At 34.9% G+C, this 23,128-nt stretch overlaps 1 protein-coding gene across 2 annotated transcripts; it reads left to right on the forward strand.

The window, feature by feature from the left end:
• Positions 1-465: 465 nt before the first annotated feature.
• Stg-1 (stargazin related protein STG-1) lies at positions 466-22,865 on the forward strand. Of its 2 annotated transcripts, XM_086909224.1 has the most exons (8): positions 466-931; positions 13,689-13,781; positions 15,215-15,358; positions 15,756-15,844; positions 16,234-16,389; positions 19,947-20,162; positions 21,056-21,231; positions 21,942-22,865. In XM_086909224.1, exons 1-7 carry the CDS (start codon positions 598-600, stop codon positions 21,218-21,220), a joined length of 1,197 nt encoding a protein of 398 aa, XP_086765350.1. In that variant the 5' UTR covers positions 466-597; the 3' UTR covers positions 21,221-21,231; positions 21,942-22,865. The 2 variants fall into 2 exon arrangements, with proteins under 2 accessions (XP_086765350.1, XP_086765351.1); XM_086909225.1 differs by lacking the exon at positions 13,689-13,781 and having other exon boundaries at positions 21,942-22,057.
• The last annotated feature ends 263 nt before the right edge of the window (positions 22,866-23,128 follow it).

Genomic DNA, 23,128 nt, shown 5'->3' on the forward strand with positions numbered 1-23,128 from the left:
TTCACATCGAGTTTTTAAGACGGAATACACTGTGATTGTAATACTTGTACATATTTTAAGTTGTAAAAACGTACGACTGAAATTCTAATCTTCAAGAATGTTTTCAAGTATTTAAACTAAACTACGGTTCGAAGGATTTTTAACCAAGTTTTGAACCATTAATAAAACGTTCTAAAACTTTAATAACGAAACAAAAATAAAAGAAAAAGGAAGAAAGAAAATTTAACGAGAGAAATCATCCTGAAAATAAACGTGTCGAGTTACATTAAATTTTGATCTAGATCGTTCAATTAAAAATTCAAAATCAAAAGAAAAATTGACATTAAAAAGAAAAAGCTAAAATTACTCGAAATTAATCAATAATTAATCCTCGAAAGAAATAATCAAAATCGTCGCGTTTAATTTAAAAAAAAAAAAAAAAAAAAAGAAAAAAGAAATCCCATAATTCCATAAAAATTGGAAAAAATTAAAAAGCTAAATGTCGAATTTTCGTCGCATCTCAATCTTGATCGAAAGGAATCGTTGAGCTGGATATTTGGAAAAGTATATAAAAAAAAGAAAAAAAAGAGATTAACCAACCAGTGCTGGGATGTCCCGATGACAAAAGGGAGGCACGTGGTGATGTCTTGTTGTTGTTGGTGCTGCGACAACCTCGGCGGACCCGGTTCTTCAAGTGCTGGGGGTGTTGTTACTGGTGCATCTGGTGGTAGTGTCGTAGTCGGTGCAAATAACGGTGGTGGTGGTGGTGGTGGCCTCGGTATTGCTTCCGGTCTTTCCGCAATGCTATCGCTGGTAGTCGTCACTGTCGCCATCAGTACGGGAGAGTGGCTCCTTACGGAGGAGAAACTGCCGAAAACTTCGTCGAACGCCTCTGTCGAACCCGACAGCAAAGTTACTTACAGTGGTCTGTGGAGGGTGTGTGTCGCCATAAGTGAGTAACCTTAATACTCGTCATGCCTCTTGCAATTATAATTATTTTTTTTTCCCCTCCCTTTTCTTTTTCTATTTTATACGACTTTTTCCGTGCGGGGAAAGAAAATTTTTTCCTTTCTTTCTTTCTTTTCTTTTAATATTAATGGTTATCGGATCTTCGATTGGATCGTTGATAGAATCTTTTGAGGATTAATTATAACGTGAGTAAAGAAATTTCATCTTAACGAATTTATAGAGAATAATCAATCGATCGAATCAAAAATGAATAACTTTTTCTTCTTTAATGAATATATTCGTGAAATTTTTGATGATGATATTTTACATTTCGCCAGAGTGTACATCGTGACAGGCGTGAAAGATGACGATAAATTTTGGATGGATAGATTTTGCAAAAAATTCGTTTCAGTAGCGATAATAGTAAAGAAAACGTCGACTCAGCAGTCGCCATTAGCCACCCTGAGTCTTGGAATAGGTCAAGTAGAGGCGTGAATGAAATCTTCAGTTACCTCTCAAAAAAAAAAAAAAAAAAAAAAAAAGAAGGAGATTTTAAACGTTTTAAAGAATCACCAGCCTGCAATTTTTCAAAAAAAAAAAAAATTTCCAACAAGATAAATACCGTCTAAAAATATAGATTACAAATGATAGCTTTCATCCATTCCATCGTGACACGATAAGAAGATAACAAATGTACTTTCTCTTCCGATTGCTTCTTACTTTTCAAAGCCTTTTTGAAATCAACCTCGATGCTATGAAAGGAAATCACTTTTCAAGAATTTATCATCTCGTAACAACCTTATACTTCTTATACTTCCTCTTATACTTCTCCTCTGCATTCTATTTGGAAAAGTGGCGTAGAAATAGATAAACGACATCGAGAAACGATAAACGGAAATTGAGAGAGAGAGAGAGAGAGAGAGAGAGAGAGAGAGAGAGAGAGAGAGAAAAAAATTTTAGCGAAGCATCCTAAAACCGGAAAATTGTTTGGGACCTTCTTTGAGGTTGATAGTAGAGGTTGGTACGCCTGCGAAATCGTATTTAGGGGAATCTAATTCGGCGCCGGTTCGAGCTTTTTCCTAAGCTCTGAACCGTATCAAAGGATAAAAGCCATAGTTACATAAATGCAGTAGTCGGTTATTAAGTAAAACGAGATACAATGGGGTAGATCATAACCTATCTTCGTTTACTCGTGGATGGAACAAAATTCTCTTTTTGTCGCAAATAATTTGTTTTATCGAGGATGCATAGAGTTATAATATTTCTCCATTTTTTTTTTTTAGCTCGATCGTTGATCTCTGAAGGGATTTACGTATGCAAAAAATCAGGTCTTTTTTTTTTTTATAAAATAAAGTCTTTTTTACAAAAGAAGAAGGAAATAAAATACGATTATTGCACGATGCACTAGATTTGTTAGAATTCGATTTAAACTTCTTCACTGGAAACTAATTTTCCTCAAACAAAGAGAATTAGCTTGCTTCTTCAGAAGAAAATTGAACCATTCTTGTAACACGAAGACCTAAAGTTTCTTGTACTTGTACAAACCTTGTTAACTTCTGTGAAAGGATTTTCTATTCGAGAAGCGATAATATCTTCTCTTCTCGCGAGATCTATTCCATGGTTTAAAAAGTTTACGAAGATTTTATTGAAGATGAACGAAATATTTTCAAAAATTTATCGATCGTTGATATTGCAGACCTTTTTTTTAATTAATTAAATGAATGCTTGAATAAAATGCTTCGAAACAATAATATAACGTGTTGAACGTTGAATCAATTAACGGAATACATATTTAATCTTCGAATGTCCACAATTCCTCGACGTGAGAACCAACTTCTAGATTCTATCCCTCTTGGGAGCCACATGTATTCGAAACTTTTCTCTTCCTGTCCACAAACACTCTCGGTGCCCTATGGGCTTTAACCTTACTCCACGTGACTGTTTACTATTCAGACCTCGCGTTAATAAAATAAAATTCCAATATTTCGAAAATAAAAGTGTAAAAGCACGTGGGATTAAATTGGATTAGAATTATTATTAAAAAATAAATATAAAAATTTAGATTGAATAAAATTGTATTAGTATCATTCAGTATCATTCAGATCCACGATTTAATTATATCATTCCGTACGATTGTATTTAAAAATTTCAAAATATATTTATATTTTTCGAATTGGACGTGTAAACATGATAAAAAAGAAAAATAAACTTTTCGCGTTATCTATTGGGACAGGCATTTAATTCAAATGAATTCTCGCTCGGCGGCCATTCCATTAGCTTATTTTTCATTTTCCGGTAATAATCTTCCGAATATACGATCGATCGACACCATTTCCACAGCTATAAATACCAATAAACCCTTCTGCCAGAATATTTCTTTTCAATCCAATTATTCCACCACGAATTTGTCTTCCAACCTGTGATGTATCGAGATACCGTTTATAAAAATAATTCTTTTAAAAATAAATATGTTTCCGTTCAATCAATTCGATTCTGTGCGAAAACAAAAATTGTTTTAGTCGAAAATAATACAATTTCTAAATTTTTTTTTTTTTTTCTATCATTTTTCACACCTGACTTTTAAAATCGACTCTCCGAGAATAAATTCCGAGGATCGTCCAAAAAGTAAATTTTTCATTTCGATAATTCGAGACGTATCGTCTTCCATTTCACAATTCCAATTACTTTGCATACCTTTTGTTCGTGAACTTTTTCCGAATATTTAACCAACAGAACTTACGAGATCCCTCGAGCGATGTTACCAGCCAAAATTTAAAACGTAACTACTTTTGCGACTGACAATTGGCCGATAACTGTCTGTTTCTACTTGGATTTATCTGTCCGCGTTTATCGTCAAATATTCATCGAATTTTCAATTATATTTCTTTATCAACCAAAAAATTAGGAATCACTTTTCAAACTTCGTCGAATTTCCCATTAATTTTTCCATTCGAAATTGAAATTAAACGCCACAAATTTAAATTAAACACGAGTTGGCGAAAATTGATCTGTGTTTTTTCTTTTTTTTTTATATATTGTTGAATTCTATGAAACACGTGTTTCGGTACACTGTCATCAAATAATACATCCAACTCCTTTTTTTTTTTTATACGAATTTTTAACACGTTCCATTTAGTTTTGCACAATTTTCCTTTTAACGCGTTTTCACACGCGTAGATTTTTTTTTTTTATTTATCTACGTTGTTTCGAACGCTATATAAAAAATACCATAAAAATTATTATCAAAGAAAACTGTATCAAAGCTTTTTATTTTTAATAAAATTATAAATTAAATCCAATTAAATTGTTGTTTAAGTAAAATCGAATTGATATTCAATTTTCAAGTAAACGCGAGAAAAAAGAATCTCACGATATTCTACGAAATGTGATAATTACTTTTAATAATTAAAAAAAAAAAATCTCGACAAATTCAGAGTGCCAATTTTTTGGAATTCGAACGTGAGGTACGAAATAATTTAAACAAAAAAAAATAATCGGAAAGAGTTACAATAAGATAACGAGCGATAACGATGGAAAATTGTAACGGTAGTAAGATTAAAATAAATTCTCTTTATCAGCTGAGATAAGGAATAACGAATTTCATTGTTCCATGGCGAGCGTAAAGTATACGCCTAGTTCTCGTTCGTATTGCGAGATAGGAAAAGTAGAAATGGCAAAGGCAAACCGTTTTGCAGGTATTATGAGTTAAATGCCGTTTCCGTTGTCTTTCTTCCTACGGAGGAAAATCTCTCTCCCAGCTGGGAGGAGAGGGATAGAGATCTTGAAAAGCTTGCAATCAGTTGCCAAAGGTATATCTCTGAATACCTCCATTCCCCTGAAATACCCTTCTGGTATTTGACTACGCTTAACGAGATTGTTAAGATCTTACGGATGGCGAAATATTTTTTATCCTTATGCTGCTTATTGTTGCGGAACAACAATTGTGACAGATTTAACTGTGATCAGCTAATCTTTTTCAATTTTTTTACAAATATTTTTCAATAGAAATTGAAATATAAATCGGTGTTGCTCCTCGAAATCGATGTATTGAGGGAAATGTTAAGAGATTACGATTGTTATTAATAATTAATAAGCTAAGTCAAATATTCGTCAAATTTTGCGATATATATCGGATACAGTTAGTCAGAGAGAGAGAGAGAGATGTGTTTGAAATTCCTTTATTCAGAAAGAAAAAAATCCTCGCCCTTTTGGCAAAAAGTCAAAGAGGTTAGATTGTAATTAACACAATTCCAGAACTTTTTGCACCGTTACCGTTATGTTTATAAAAAGAAAAAGTTATTATTATTCGACGAAATGAAAAAAATCTCTCGTGAAGTTTTTCTTTAACAAGAAATCATATTTACAGAGCGAATATCGATTATATCGAATTAATTGGCCAACAAAGGGGATTAGTATATTGGAGGAAATCGTAATACAGGAATATCCGGCCGGTATCACGAGTCCATTTAGACATTAATATTCAAAGGTTCAAGCACGTAGACCTACGTGTCCGGCAATGCTTGTCAATGGGTGGTGGTACGTGTACACCGTATCCGAGTCACAATGAAACCATGAAACTTAACAGAGGATAAAAAGATTTAGAATTTTCACGCGTAAGAAACGAATCATCGCGAAATCGAAGAATTAAAAAGTTGGTACTTTTAACTCTACTTAAATCACATTTCCAGTAGTAAAATTCGTCCCACCGTTCTCACCACCATTTAATAATCACCACCAAAATCCTTCCAAAAATTTTATAAACACTCGTTCCGATTCATCCTATTCGACAACCGTACCAGAATTTCCTTTCAATTTCATCCCCAATCGACAACGAAACAAAGATCAATCAACCGCAAACACTTCTTCTCTTATCCATCCCCTTCTTTATCCACCCGACCTCGAGGATTCCTCTCCTCTCCTGGAGATAGCATTTAACTGGTAATATTCGCGAATCGTTCTGTGATTCCGGTCCAATCTCTCCCCTCCTCTCTCTCTCTCTCTCTCTCTCTCTCTCTCTCTCTCTCTCTCTCTCTCTCTCTCTCTCTCGATAGGAACGACGGTATAGGGAATGGGCGAAGGTTCGAAGGAGACGAGTACAGTGGGTCGGAAATGACTCGTTACCGAGGGTACCGGAAACCGCCTTCTCCTTCTGCCGCCGCCATCGCTCGGTCTCGAGGCGGTTCCACGCCTATTCCACGCCAGGAACGATGCCCTCTGCCTGCAGATAAGGGGAGGAAAAAAAAAAAAAAAGAATAGGAGCAAGGAAAAGAGGAGCAAAAGAAATGAAAGTACCAATGGTATAGAGCTTCGTCCAATCACCGGATAACTTATCTCGGTCGAGGAGACTGGAATTTTTGAGGGTGTGGGACGAGGGACGAAGAAATGAAAATTGTGTGTAAAACGTGACCGATTTATCGGCGGAGGGGAGTATGATTGTTATCTGTTTTGTTTTCTTTTCTTTTTTCTTTATATTTTGAAAGATTTATAAAAAAATTTTTTTTCCTTTATTTCGTTATTCCGTTTGAATTCGAGGAGTTTGAAGATTGTGGGAATATTTTGTTTCATTTTGCTTGGTTTCTTTGTTGATTATGCGTTGCTGGTTTCTATTCTTTTTTCCTTTTTTTTTTTTTCGATTTGGATCGTCTATTTCGAAGGATTATTTAAGGATTAAGGTAGAGATTATTTTGTCGTACGGTTGGTTACGTTTTTGTTTCATACGTGTGTTGGCACCTATGCCGTTTCGATCCATTCTTTCAGTTTCAAGCAGATGATGGCTGTTTGCTTTTCTTTTTTTTTTTTTTTTTTTTTTTTTCATTTTGAATCATCGCAACGATTTCTGTTTTCATTCGTGTATTTTAAAGGATTTTTCGAGCATTGTAGAGAGAAGAATATTTTGTTATATGATTGGATATTCTTTTAAAAGGTTCACAAACGAATGTTATGCAATTATTTTTCTTTTTAAAATTTAAAATTGAAAAATACTATCTATTTTTTCTTAAATAAACAAGAATTACTTGTGCAAACACCCCGAGATTATCATTGAAATTGAACGAAACATTAATGCGCTTTTGATGCTTTTACGCTATGTTTAATACTGTAAGGAAACCGAGCTTTTCTTCAGAAACCTGTAGAGAGGATTTATGATGCATCTCATCCCGTAAATTCTGTTAATCTTGGAATCTTCGTTACGCTTCGGTACACAATTTTGCAACTTGTTGCGAAAGTCAGCCAAGCCTTTTTGTTTCCATCTACTTAAATGAGTTGCCAGCGCGTTTATCATTACCTCCTTGTTAAACCGATCAAACTTTTCAGGTGGTATCCGATATTAAAATATACTTTCGTGCTTCTATCGTCCAGTATTACACTTTCAATCATTAATTATTTATAACGATTTTAACGTAAACTAAAAAAGCAATGATACGTATAAGAAAAATATAATTTGTTATTATTTATTTTTTCCTGAAAATGAAAAGTATTCATTTCGAAATTACTATATCGCTAATGAAATAAAATAATGATAAAAACAAAAGTTATTCAATTTTACACAACAATCAATTGTGCATATTCAAAATCAAGATCTTTATATAACTCGAAACTATGACAGATAGGATTAGTTGGCGACACAATCAGATCAGTCAACCCGCAAAGATTGAAGATGATTAATTGTAAGAGGCACGATCCTCTGATGGATGAGTTTGTTTCACCACCTCCAAGCTTCAAATTAACGTCCAATAACGTTCCGTCCAACGTTCCAAAAACATGACAACATTTTTAAAAAATATACACCACGCCCAACGATATATAATTTCCATTCCACGTATTCGTTTCCAACATACGATTAAAAAAAATCTCGTAGATCGAAAATCTCTCGAACGAAAAAAAAAAAAAAAAAAAAAATCCCTAGAAAAGAAAATTTTTCCCAATCGGGGAGACATATGGTCGAGCATTTTAATTAAGAAAATTCTCGTTCCTCGAATCGATGGGGGAAAAAGAGAGGGATGAAAACGAAGCTTTCTTCCTTTCTTCCTTTTCCTTTTTTCCCATGGCTACTCGATTTTCCAATGGCCGTTTAAAGAAGGAAACGGGCATAGAGCGAGCCACACGAGAGCTCCGGCACGGAGATGAAGTTTACAACGAAATAGGATCATCCAATTTACAACTGCGATGGGAGTGGGACGCGAGGAGTACGACCGGTCTCCCCGGCGTGACATTATTTAACATCAGTGCGGCTAATTGGAACAAACGGGTCGGGCTACCTGGACACGTTACGAAGACACTGCCATGCCACGATTACTCTATTAAATACCCGGGGGCATTTATCACAGGGTTGGAAAGGCAAGTTTTCACGTCGCGGTCCGTATTTTATACGCGCCCTATTGGAGAGCTGTGCTCGCGACATGCATTGCTGAGTTTCGGGATCGTATTTTCGAAAATCTCTCTTTTAAAACCGACATTTGAAAAATCGATTCGTTCACAAAGATTACTCTTTCAACGATCGTTCTTTTTTTTTTTTTTTTTTTTTTTCTTAAGGGAATCGTTCATTCGGAGAATTTTTTTTTTTTTTTTGAATCGTTTTCGAAGATTGCTTGTTTCGATGATAACAGGTTTTCGAAAAATTAGTTCCATTGTTTATTCGAATTTTTGGGATCGTGATAATTTTTTGTATATGCGAATTTTCGTTAGTCTTGCGATAGCACGTATGTGTATTGAAAAAGAGGTAATGAAAATAGGAGACGTTCATTTTGCTGTATTGCAAAATTGTTGCAACGAAACTTTTGTGAATGAACGTCAAAGTTTAATTTTTTACTTTTGGTATTATAAAATAATTTCCTCGAATTTTTAAAATTTGGCTGAAATTACGCTTTCATCTTTTATCCTTGGCAGACGCGTACGATATGGTAATAACGAGTGATTATTGTGACAATTGCACAGAGAAAATTTAAACTAATTCTTTTATTATATTGGGTAGATTCAATTTAAGAAATTTTTAAAACACTTTACCTACAATAATATGTAAATATGATTATTACTCGGATATATTTCTTTAATTTTTAACAAATGGTTCGTATTAATGATTAATATCATCAAAATTTAATTACAAATAGTCGAATCCCTCGAATAAATTCCCTATTCCGCCAAAGATAATTACTGAATATGAAGAGAAATTCCCTCCAGCTGGAAAAATAGAATTCTCTGACGAACAACTCTTCATTATCAAAACTTCTTATTATCTTCGGAATATTTTCCTAAAATTACCTCGGTAAATCACGGAACAGCACGTGTTTTATTTCCGCTCCACTACTTCACGAACTGTCTACTCAAAAATATGTTTTCCATCGCGAAAAAAAGGATTTTCAAGAGAAGGGTTTACACGTATTCCTCGCATCTAGGGGAAAAGCGAAATTTACTAAAACGTAAAATTATTATTATCCTTCGCTCTTTGTTAAAGATTGTTTAATTTTCGGATGAAATTATGCAAAATATCTCGTAGAGTGATTAAAAGAAATATTTGCACACGCACAGATTGTTTTTATTATACAACATTTATTATACCAAGCGGGAAGATATACATTTTGCAAATAAACATCGTGAAAAATAATTAAACAACAACTTATTATTTCCAAAAATAATATATTTTATCTCCATTCTCTTCGATATTTTATCTCCATTTGCCGAAAATTACAAAAATACCAACCAAGTTAAAATATAAAAAGTTTGAAAATTTTCAATCTCTCGACTAAAAACAATTCGAACCCTTCTCTAAAATTCTCTCTAAAATCTCGCCTCGTCGCGCTAGTAACAACCGAATGTAAGCAACAATCGGTTGGCAAGGCGAATCGAAACCGAAGAAATCGACGAAGAATCGCGCGTTTCCGCATAAACCAGCCAAAATGTACCCAAAATGTGGTCGATCGTACATTAACAGCAGCCGAGTTATTATTCCCCTCTGTTACACAGAGTTTTAGCTATGTCAGTGGACAAGAACGGACCTGGAATATCGATTCTCGACTGTCGAAGGGAGGCAATACGGTTAACTTCCGGCACGAACCGGAAATGACTGTTCCACGCCTACCAACCCAATCCCTCCCCCAACAACCCATCATCCGCACAAACCCATCGCGCAACTCGTAAAAGGCCTCAAAGCCTTTGCGCTCCGTTCCGGATGATTTTGAGAAACGCTTTGATTCCGCGTGGATTCCGCCATTTAACCGTTCGTTCCTAAACACCGTAATCGAATTCACAATTTCCGGTCGGTAAGCGCGATCCCTTCCCTCTGATCGGTGGATAACTCCTCTCCCCTACTCTTTTATTACGCGGGGAGATAAGCGTGCGTAACAATTTCGGTTTAACGATAACCAGGATCGAAAGTAAATACGAAATGGAAACAGGGCCGCGTTTTCACCAAGCTTAGCTTCGACGAATCGGGAATGTTTGATCATTTGCATGCATAACGTAATTATTTAGATTAGCGGTTAATCCGTAATTTGTTTCCACTTCCGAGTTAAGGAGTTATTTATCCCGTTTCCGCGACGATTAACGAATTTCTTTTTTTTTTTTTTTTTATTTGAAACTCCTTCTCTTTTTTGTCTCTTTTCGTTTATCTTTGTTTTTTGGTTAATTAAGAGGTGAGTTTTTTTTTTCTTTTTTGAGCAAGAGAAATGTAATTTGCGTATACAGGTGCAAATTGTGTTTAATTTGTATTTTGTTTTTTGGAGTAGAAATGGTTGATTCTGTTCACTGAAAAGTGAAGAAGTTGGGTAAATAAACGTTTCTTTTTTTTTTTTTTTTTCTTTTTCTTGTTTAATAAAATCAACACAAAAGCAATAAATATTTGCTCGATAATTTTTATTTAAATTGTAGATTCTACAATTTCACGAGGTTCGAAAGAATCTTTCTATTGTATTTCTGTTGAAAACAAAACTTCAATCCTCCGTTTTTAATGAAATTTCAATGTTTGGTAATTCCAATTATTATACAAGTTTTATTCTCCGTTCTATTAAATTTCTATATATTTAATCTATTATTTTGTTCAAACTTGGTGCTAAAGTTTTAATTAATAAATCGTTTGATAGATTAAATTCGTACAAAACCGTTTGATTTTATTCGTTTTATATTTCGATTTCACGGGATCGATGTTGACACAGATTTTGACGTTTTACAATTCTATCCACCATTCTCTCCATTTTACGACGACAATTCCCACGAAATGCGTAATAACAATCCACCATTCAAAATTTTCCAAATTTTTCAACAACTTTTTAATCCGACGGTGGAAAAAAGATATTTCAAAATCTTTATCCAACTAATATTTTAAAACCTTCGAAATCTAATGAAATTGTTAATGAAATTACACTCGGGCCACAAAAATTTAACAACAGCGAATTCGATCCCCTTAATTTTTCCCAAGGGAAGATAGTTTAATACCTAAAATCTAAAAGTCAAAGAGTTTAAACGAAAAGTTACATAAAAAAGAAAAATTTAAGGGAAAGAAATCGATAAAGGTGAGTAAAGAAAAATTCTCATTTATAAATTTTTCCTTTGCATATAAATCACATTCGAAATTCGATTCGATGGAATGATTCGAGCACGTTTCCAAAAAAATCCTTTCCAAAATGTGATATTAAAACGGAAACACGCGTTTTCTCCCGTTGCAAGAAGATGGAAGATCCCGTTTCATCGAGAAAGGGATAGAACGAGATGGTATCGATCTCCCGTTAAATCATATCGTATAGAAGAGAAGCATTATGACGAACGGTGGTCTAATAACATCGAACGTGTTCGAACTCGGTCGTTCACGGGTCACGGGTCACCATTCTTTACCACCTTCGTTTCAATTAAATCTCGAAGCGGAGGAGGGCGAAAAATATGCTTGGGGAGGAAAAGGAGGGAGGGGGAGAAGGGATGATTTACCAGCCCATGGCATATAAATTACATTCATGCGCCGCTTCCTCCTTTGACTTTGAATTCGTCCAACATCTCTTCTCCCGCGAATCCTCCTTTGAATCTTTCTATTTTCACATAGACTTAGACGATCCAAGAGATAATTAAGTTCCTCGTGCCTCTTTCTATTTTCTCTTCTTTTTATTATTTTTTCTTTTCTTCTTCTTCTTCTTTTTCTTTGACGATGTAAATAAATAAATAAATAAATACGATATATTCATAAATAAATTGCATCATTCGTGAACACGTTTTAATTAAAATGTACGTATGTTAATAGACGGGATTAAAATTTGTTTATTTTATCAGGTTGTCGCATACGAAATCGGGTGAATTTTTAATAAGGCTGCCGTCGGTGTTTACAGCTTTATCGAAAAATAATAATTTAATCAAAATTTGACACGAAACATCCGATACGTTCATCGTCCATTTCGATATACGTAAGATTAATCACTATTTAATTTTTGATCGATTGTTATTAATAACTTCCTTGTTTATTCTTTTTATGGTTTTAAAGATTCGTAAAATCGATCATTTCATTTTTCAACGATAATTTAATAACGTTTTAATATACATATCGAGGATTATAATTTTATTCTTTCCCTTTTTCTTAATTTTTATCAATTTGAAATTAATGTTATAATAGATATTAATGGTATATATTAATTTTGCTCGAGATAGAGATTTTTGAGAAAAGAATTTTATATGAATAAGCAATGGAAATTTAATCTAATTTAATTGGCATTTATCTTTATTTTTCTTTAAAAAGGAGAAAAATTCGATACGATCTTTATACAAATTCAACCCTGAAATAATAATATACGAATGAAAACAGGCGGATAATGGAAATGATTGAACACCACCGATCCACGTCGAATTACGGTATTCATCCAATTGGACTTAGTTAGTTTAATTACGGTGGAAATAATATCTCATCCAGTGAAAGTTTTAATGAACGCCTATTCAAAAAGATCACGTTTCCCGCGTAAATCATTTCATACACGGGATAAAGATATTACCCGTTATTGTTCTCCGGGGATATAAATGGAATAAATAAAACCAGCAATAGTAATAGCAAAATGGAAACGATTTAAAATAACAAAATAATAATAATCGTTGCAATCTGTCAAAATATTCTCTCTATCACAAGAATCACAAGAACAAACGCACAGATTGCAACATTTATCATAGGTAGATCTATCTAAATGCAAAAAGTATTGCGCATATATATATAAAACGCTCAAAATTTAATCAAACATTTTAATAATTCGTTTTAAAAACGAATTTCTTTCTATCTCTGAATATCCAATTCACTTCGTTGTAAACGAGCGATAATAAATAAAAATCGGTCTAATCGGTGCAACACATTCGCAAGGCAAATATCGAAATATCGAAAAGCTTTAAGCGAACGTATGCAAATGGCCCGAGATTTCACGCGCGGAATAAGTCTAAGTCTAATTCGCGCGTTTTCCAACAGCGTGCGATAAGAAAAAAAAAAGAAAAGAAAGAAAAACCAATGTAACATTACTAACGACCACCTGTGTTCTCGCGACAATGAAACATAAAATACGAGAGCTATAAAGCTGGAACCCGGAACACGCCGTGTGCACACCGGACATGGAACGTTGAACGCGTAACTAAAAACGGAGAGCGAATTTACCTTGCCATCGAACAATTTCCCCCTCTTCCCACCACCGCCGCCACACACACACACACACACACACACACACACACACAGAAACAAACGCGCAACCTGCGAGTCACTTTCTTTTGTTTTTTTTTCTTCTTTTTTTTTCTTTTTCTTTTTTTTTTTTTTTTTCCAGGCTCCCGTATGGAATACGAGTGCTCGAGCATCGACTATTTTCCAAACGAGGAGTACAGCCCTGATCCGAGCGACTCGACGATGGCTATACCATGTGAGTAGAACGAGCGTCATGAGACAAATGATATTGGTGGGACGTGTGCCTTTGAAAAGGGGAGGAGGGTTGATTAGGTGTCCTCCGCCTGACACTGAATTGGAGCGTGACGGGGCTTCGTAAAATATTCGGCGGGGAAACGCTTTCACGCGGGGAGGATGTGCCATCCGTGATAAACTGGATCTGACAATTTGTCCATCCAGATTTTTCCCTCCCGTTTTTCCCCCTCCTTCCTTTTTCTTTTACAACGTGCGTCGGAGTGAAGGATCGTTTAATAAAAATGTGAGATTGGACGAAAATTCATGCTCGGATCGAAGGATTATCAAATCGATCTGTTTTAATCCGTTTCGTAAAATCGTTGGAAAGATCGTCATAAGCAATATATATTCTTTCTGGAAATAAACGTAATTCAGAAAGTTGGAAATTTCGAAAACTCTGTTAAAATTAGGAAAATTTTAAATCGCTACAACTTCGAGAATGATTGTTCTTAATCGATGAATGAAAGATCGTTGGAAGCGTGGAACCTTGCTCTTTAAAACGCGTTTTCATTTATTCCGATACGACTTCCGAGATATCGTCGTGTAAAGATAAGATAATATTTAATCGTTTATCCCGAACCGATTAAATTAAAATTAGGAAAAAGTTTTAATCGCTACAACTCCGAAGACGATGATTTTTGGTCAACGAATAGAAGATCATTAAAAAGGTGGAATTTTGCCCTTTAAAACGCTTTTTTGTTTATTTCGATACGACTTCTGGTTCTCGAGATATCGTCGTGCAAAAAAATTTAAAAGAAATCATCTCCATCCTTGCCACTTATTCGCATCTCTCGCTCGCGCTTCGTTTCATTGACCTATCAAATCTAATTCTTGAACAGAGTACGCATTTCCATTCGTAATCTTCGCGGTACCTTATTAAGTGCTTCAAATCTTTATATCTTAAGATATCGAGATAAAAGAAAAAAATAACTCAAATGGCATGGTTTTCTCTATTTTCCAACTGGGTTTTCATAAATATTAAATTAAAGATAAATTCAATCCGAATACTTTTTTACTTTTTTTCTCGTTGAAAATATAATAAAAATTGCGAGGATCTTTTAAAATTTTTTAAAAATTTCCGATGACTTTCAGAAATATTGTTTTACAAATTTCTTTTTTCCTGGAACAAAAATCTGAATTTATTCGAACACGCTTCAATTCCATTCGAAAATTCTTCCTTCCTCGCCCTGAACTGAAAAATATGAGAAAAAAAAAAAAAAAAAAAAAAAAAATGTGAAAAGTATTCTCGTCTCAAATCTCTCTCATCGGTATTTTCACATTTTCACATAGGTAATGACGTAATTCCGAAAATAGAAAAAAAAAGGAAAAAGAAAAATTTCGACGCGGAACTTTTCCCATTCGTCCAACCTTTCATACTCATATTTTTTTACGCAGATGCAGTTACCAAGTCGGCAATGTTCTTCTTCGCTGCAACATCGCTGCTGGTGGTAGCCGAAGTTTGTTACTTCACGGCTCACGTTACTCACCCGAGACACAGACTTTGCGTCTTTGTCGCTGGCGTGGTCTTCATAGTTTCCGGTGAGTAATAAAGTACACCAAGCTTATATTGCACCACGATACTTTGCTCGCTCTGCCTTTCTGAAAAAGTGGTTATGAATACAGAGGGCGTGAGAGAACCCATAACGTATACGTTGGCCCGTTAACGTTATAAATAAAAATTGTTCTCCTGAAGAGAAAAAGGAGGATTTTCAAATTTGAGAGTGAAATATCGCGAAATATTTATGCTCCATTTCTTCTCGATCGCGGTTTAGATTAATTATTTTATGCCCACACTCTTTTCACGTTTTGAACAAATCAAAGATCAAAGTTTAAATAATCGCGTCACGATGAGAGACGTGCAGACTTCGTGAAATTCGTCACGAGAACTGGTGCGCGGAGATAACGGTTCAAGTTATTAAATCAGTTTCTCTTTCAGGTTTGTTAATGCTGGTGGGAATGGTGATGTACATATCTGTATTCAAAGCCGAGGTTGGTAGTAAGCTTAGGCCAAGATCGTCGTTTCAGGTCAGTTTAAAATCCGATTTTCAATTAGCATCGATAAAAAAAAAAAATAAAAAAAAAGAAACGTTGGATATTTATCTTTTCAAATAAACATTTTCCCCGATATATTTTTTTTTTTTTAATCTAAAAATCCCCGGTTAAAATTTCGATACTTTTGATATTTTGCAAAAAAAAGAAAAAGACACTCGAATCCGAAATTTCAGTTGTCGTGCCATCAATTTTCCAGTAGATGAATTTTAATTTGTCGTAAATCGTGTATCGTCTAACTATCAAATATTACATAGGCTGATGAAATTCTCGGTTTCATATTTCTTTCGGTACGTTAAAATTACTTCTCATCTGTTACACGGCCCGTGTGAATGAATATCTTGGTCGCAATCTCGCGATTTCAGGGGCCGCCCTTCACCTACAGGTACGGATTCTCATTTTTGCTGTACGTGAGTGGCTTCATCACGACCGAGGTCGCTGGCACTTACGCCATCTTCTTGTACATCTCTTGGCACCAGAAGGAATTGGTACGGAGAGACTCGAGGCGAAAAAATTACGGGGTTGGTAGTATTAGCTTCTTTTATACGACCACAGCTTGGACCGAATTAACATCCGCTTAAAAAGTTTTTCGTTACGTAAATCGGAACTATTAGTCCCGATTTGGCAGAATATCGGCCCGATTTTCGTGAAAATTGTACGCTCGTTGTGTTTGTGTTTAATTTAGAAAAACTTTTAAATTTGTTTTAACGAGAAATAAAGCCAATCGATCATTGATTTCGATAATCGATCGAGTTGAATCAAGGATCAGAATTACGCAGAATATATTTTCAAAGATTCTGAAGAAAACCTAACCTATAAAATTCGTGCTTCTTATTTTTTTTGATTACTCGCAATCTGTGCATTCTTCTCTCGATTCACGCGCACGTTTTAAAGATTCTTATTGAAAACTTTTCAAAAGAGATAAATTATTCGTTTAAAAAATTTGTTTCACGAGAAAAGAAGGCAATCGATCATTGATTTCGATAATCGATCGAGTTGAATCAGAATTACGCAGAATATATTTTCAAAGATTCTGAAGAAAACCTAACCTATAATATTCTATAATATGCTTCTTATTTTTTTGATTACTCGCAATCTGTGCATTCTTCTCTCGATTCACGCTCCAGAGATTCTTGTTGAAAACTTTTTAAGGGAGATAAATTATTCGTTTAAAAAATTCAGCTACAAAGCTCCCCCTTGGCAAGGATGAAACGAAACTTCGGATATCCACTCGGGTGGATATACGGTCGAATCTCCAGCGAATCTCATCTTTCTTTTTTTACCCTCACCTAGTTACTTTTTCTCAAAAACAGCTCAAAACAATTAACAACCGTTTAATTCACAAATCGGCTTTTGCCAGTTGCGGGTGCCCAACTCGCGAAATGTTCGCTCCCAAGTTAAATTACTCGTTTAATAACTATAACGCGCAATACAATAGAGGGCGAGACGTACAGGATAAACCCCCATCTGCACACAATTTAACGACTGCTCGTGTAAAATTTTCGCGCGGTAGAGGGGGAGAGGGGGAGGGGGCACTCGCGAATGAATTACCACGGAATGAGTTTAATTTAAATTTAACGAACGTCGCACAGACTTGGAACAATGTTATGAGTAACGACTGACAACGGTGCGTTCACGCGATTATACAAACCGGGAGTAGCGAAATAGATCCAGGAATAGATCGGGGATCTTAACCTTTCCCTTCTCGACCCGGCTCGTTTCTCGCGCGATTATCTTTCTTTCGAACAACCCTCCCTCCCTCCTCCCTCGCCCCCCTCCTCCAAAACTGTAATCGAATTACCGACCCGGTTCGGCTTAATCCGAGCTTAAATTACGTTCAATTCCCTAGTAAACAGACGCCCTCGGATGAAAAGGAAGCGAGGCAGGGGCAAGGTGGTGTTTGGTCCAAACGATAGATCTCGTCCCGAGCAATGCGTTGTGTCGAGAAATGCTTCGACACAACGAGCGACACAATCGTTGTTGTCGTGAATCGGCACCGTCCCCCGGAAACTGGGGAGGGGGACAAAGAGGGAGAAAGATTTTAAAAGCGTCGGTCCCCCCCCCCCGCCTCCTCCCTCTCAAACGTGCCTTTCAAATTTTTCCACGCGGAGGAGGGGAGAGGGGAGCTGTGAATACGTGGACGGATTAAATCGAATCGAAAAATGGAAACAAATGGCGAGAAAAACAATAAAGAGGGAGGGAGAGGAAGATGTGGAGGAAATTTAACCCTTTTCATGCGTTCAAGACAGGTTTGAATACAGGTTTGAGAAAATTGTTTGGAATTAATAATGGATAATAATAAAGAAATCGAATAATGTTTGATGATTGTTGGTGTTATTAAGTGAATTTTATATGTTACAGTATAATAATTTGAAAAAAGAAATAAAAAATCTTTTTATAAATATTATGATAAAGTATTACGATTTCTTTTTTTTTTTTTTTTTTTTTTTTTACGAGTATCATATTACAGATAAAGAAAAATTAATTGTAACGTTGGAAGAGATTTGGCGGTTGATACTCTCGGATTCTTTTCTTCCATCGGAGAACTTTTTGCATTAATGTTCTCGTGAATTATTCGTCGATCGTTAATTTTTATCGATTGCGTGTAAATTTTAACGAGTGAATAACGTGTTGATAGATAATATGTAATTCTTTCCCATCATCGTAAAAAGAATACAGTAAAAAATTAACATTCCCATACGAAGCAGTAGTCCATGAATAATCGTAATTGCGATATATAAATTGATTACTTTAAAAATCTCTTTAAACATAATTTATGATTTATATTAAATAGAACAAGATATTCATTTTACTCTTTGTAGTAAGAACAAATCATTCGATAATTTAAAAGTTCTCCACGATCGATTTTTCCTTCCAAAGATCCAAATATTAAAAGTAAATATAATTCAATCAAGAAAGTTTAGAAGATTCATTTCTAATCGAGTGAAATAAAATCTGTTTCACATTTATTCTTGCGTCACAAAACAAAATAAGAACAATTAATCAAATATTCTTTTATTTTTTCTTTCTTAACAAATATAAAAATATTGGAAAAGAATACGTTTTCACCATGAATAATTGAAATATTTTTCCTTTATTTCCAAGAAGAAGAAAAAAAGAAGAAGAAGAAAAATTTAATTGTGAGAAAGATGAATAAAATAAATGAAGGGCGAGAGGACGGAGGAGGTAAACGCGGACGGGGCGTCAAAAAAGCAAGGAAAAAAAGAAGTCTTTCGATAGAGAGAAAGGAAAAGAACAATTCGTACAACCTACAGTGTAGCCTCTGTTAACGTCGAGCTTGATTCATCCTCTCGTGTCGGTAGAAGCGCAATGCCTTCCACACGGTGGAAGTGGAATAGGTCAGCCATATACCGTCCTTCTATAGACCATCAACCTTGTCCCTTACAGACTCGACGTACGTACTATGCACGCTATTGTACCGTAGACGTATCGTTTTATCTTTTCTTTCTCTCGTGAATTTTAAATTATTCCGCTTCTTTCCTCGATTCGTTATATCTGAATTCGCATTCAAAGTCAGATCTCAAATATCTATTTCTGACGGGAGATTGATGCAGAGATTTTTTTTTTTTTTTTAATTATTCCATTTATTTATTTCTCCTTTATATTTTAAATCTGAACGAATATCATCATTTTTAAATCACTATGACCAACTGTCAAAATAATAATCAGAGATTTTTCTTTGATTTGAAATTGTAAAGGAAAGAATACGAGAAGAATACGTTGGATGGAATAACAAGGAAGTGGTTCGAATTTTCTTTTCTTTTCGAACCAACCGTAGTGAGACAATTATGCAGATCGGGGTTTAACGTATCTTTTTATGCGTTTGGCCTTAATACCGTGCTGAAACGATCAACCTTAACGTCTCTTGGTATTAAACGAATAATTTTATGCGCAGAATCTATATACATATATATATATATGCACGATATAATTTTCTCCTTCATTTTTTTCTAATCTTCTTTCCTCGACCTGGTTTCATTATGAATTATAATTATTGTGCAATGCGTTGGCTGAATTTAAAGAATTTCGTCTCCCTTTTTATCGAATTTATTTTCAGGGAGTGTATCATTTAGACAATCACCACGTGCATCACGCGAATCATCACGCGATCTTGGGCCACAGTGGTTTCCTCTGCGAGAGGCATCAGAAAAGATACTTCTTCGGAAGGGATTCGGTGGACCACGTAGATTTCGACGAATTTTTACCACCGCCGCCCAATTTGGATTACCACGATTATTCCAGACAATTTCCTAGGGATCTTACCACGCAGACGGTAAAAAACAATTCTTTTTCTTTTGGATAAAACGTAATATACATTCGGATCTTTCCCAAATCCAAATTTCTTTTTCCACTGAGTGAAGGAGGATAATGTTTCTACCTTCGAGATAGACTTTAATCTCGTTGATGAACGATATCGACTTAAATCCAAATGCAGTGTAATCATCGACATGAATTGATGATTTTGATTTTGGTGAAATGAAAAATCAAAAAATGGATCGAGTCCACGATAATTTGGATCAATTTTAGATCTATTTTGAAATTAATAGTGATTTGTGTCTCGTGTCTGTACTGCAAATTTTTGTTTCTTTGCGATATCTTTTTTTTTATCTTAGAGAGAAAAAAAAATTGGAACAAAAAGAATTCGTACACGAGATTATGTGTTAAACCATTTTAAACATTCGTGTATTTGATTAATAAAATCTCGTTCGTGTGTATTTGTTTTATATTCTTTTGAAAATAGTTATATAAAAAAAAAATATATCACACTTTTTTATATTTTTTAAAATAGTCGTATCAATACTCTTTATTTATCACTTCTCTTTTTTTCAACATCTCAAACCCATAATCTTCTTCTTATCTCTCAAAAAATTTTGAAACAATTTCAACAAATATCATATATCAAACATATTCTTTTCCACAATTTTCAAAGAAGGATGAAAATTTGTAATTTGAATTGTTGAACATTCGTTCATTTCTCTTTTTCGTACAAAATATAACGAAACAACTGTGCTTTCAACTGTAAAAAAAAAAAAAGGAGGAGAGAAGAGGGATCAAATATTAAATTTCCTTAAATCGAATTCCATTCCAACTTGGCATTTTCCTCTAACACGTTTAGGAGGATTAAACGCTAATTACGATGGGGGAAAAAAAAAATTAATTTCACAGGTCAGCACGACAGCCGATGTCCTTCAAGAGGAGGAAGAGGAATACAGTCCTAGCGTGCAACACGAGTTCGTGACTTTCGATCTTGACGAGCCTTTGCCACCCCCACCACCGATCAGAGGTGGTGAATGGACCTTCGACACGTTGAGAAAAACTACCCCCGTCTGATATACCGTCAGGTATGCCCATTCGTTTTCATACCCCCTCCCTTTTCGTCGAATTTTTCTTTTTCTTTTCTTTTCTTTTTTTTTTTTTTTTTTTTTTTTTCATCGAGAATTTAATTACACCGTCACGCGTCAATCGTTCTTTTGTACACGTTCCTTTATCCGTCGTCAAATCAAAATAACATTTCTCGCGACACTCTGTAAATAATGAAAAAAATCATGTAACATTAGATTACAAAATTACCAATTGAATCTAATTGAAACCGTTCGAAACCAATTGATCTTAGATCTTCGTATCTCAAACAATTTTCGTAGGGAATTTCAATTGTTTGGTGATCCTGTTTAAAAAATGGATAAGTATTCGAATCAGATTGATTGGGTTCCATTGTTGTTACGAGAGGGATACGAATATTATTGAAATAATATTCGTTTAATCGATTAATCGTTGCTTTCATAACACGCCGCTTATTGATCCACTTGGACACGATTAACTTAACGATTTAACTTCTTTAAACGGCCACGATAAATAATTCTTCTTCATCGATCGCGCTTTTAAAATTGGAATTGTCAGGCAACGAAATTAAAATAATAATAAAATTTTCACGAAAACGAAAACAAAAAGTTGAATCAAAGAGAATCAGAATTCGACAAACAAAATCACAAAAGATCAAGTGTATGAAACGTGCGATATATATATATACATATATATGTTATTTCGTGCGCAGATACGCGAGGCTGGTGCAAAGCGTAGAAAGCGAGGAGGAGGAGGAGGAGGACGAAGCGGAGGACGAAGCGGAAACCGAGGAGGACCACGACATAGCCGGTGATTAAACAAATCGAGTCGCTTTTTAATGAGATACCTCGGCAACCGAGAGATGCTTTCATCGTTCAAACTTCATTGGGGGGGGGAGAGGGAAGAGGAGGGAGTGAAAAAAAGAAGAAAAAAGGAAAAAGGAATAAACGACCAGTCTCGAGAAGGGAAACTCGGAGGACTCGATCGACAAGTTTATCGAATTTCGGTTTTTTAATAACTCGTCAAACTTTCACGGATGTAATTCCGCCGTCGATCCGTGTAAAGGAGAAAAAGTGAATGACGTTTTCCAATCGATGAAAATAACTGACTGAGTGACACCGTTTCCATTTCGCGTAATTCGTTTCGTCGCGCGTGCATTTACATGTACATGCCCTTTTCTATCCAATAATCTTCCTTTCCATACTTTCGCCGAGAACTACGACGAAAACTACGACGAACAATTAAAAATGAATCAAGGGCGAGGGAGGGGGAAAAAAAGGATCGAACAAACTTGATCGAATTAATCTCGATTAACGAGTTTAATTAAGATCGCGATAACATCGATCAGCTAATCGACTGCCAGTTTCGATCTCGAATCGAAACAATTTTAGAGAGAAGTATGGTGATCTTTTTTTTTAAAAACCGAACCGTCCCGACGAGAGAAAGAGAGATGAGAAACGACGAGGAATTATAGGAAAAGAGCTTAACAAGAGACAAATTGATTTAAGTATCGTTGAATTTTTGTATTTGTATGAAAATCGTTGATATCGGTGAAAATCGTTTACGCGGTGTGTAGAAATTTAGAAGCAAATGTAGATTATATCGAATATGTATATAGAATAAATGGTGAAAAATTCGAACTTTCGTCGTTTTTAAATCCGCCGATTGTTAACGCGACGATAATTTTCTAGTGGATAGGATTATTTATCGTTCCCGTTTCTTTATATATATATATATATCCGAGGAAGAGGAAATGTTTTTTAAAAAGACTGTAACACACATCTGCCATTAATTGAAAGCAATCGAGACTGCGAATCGATTAATTTATAAATTCATAAGCATTAATTATATTTGTAGTGATCGAACGTATCCAAAAATTTTACCTTTAATACTGTGGGG

Source organism: Apis florea, unplaced genomic scaffold (assembly GCF_048593485.1).
Source record: "Apis florea isolate Af1SG1 unplaced genomic scaffold, ASM4859348v1 contig_3081_pilon, whole genome shotgun sequence".
NCBI lineage: Eukaryota > Metazoa > Arthropoda > Insecta > Hymenoptera > Apidae > Apis > Apis florea.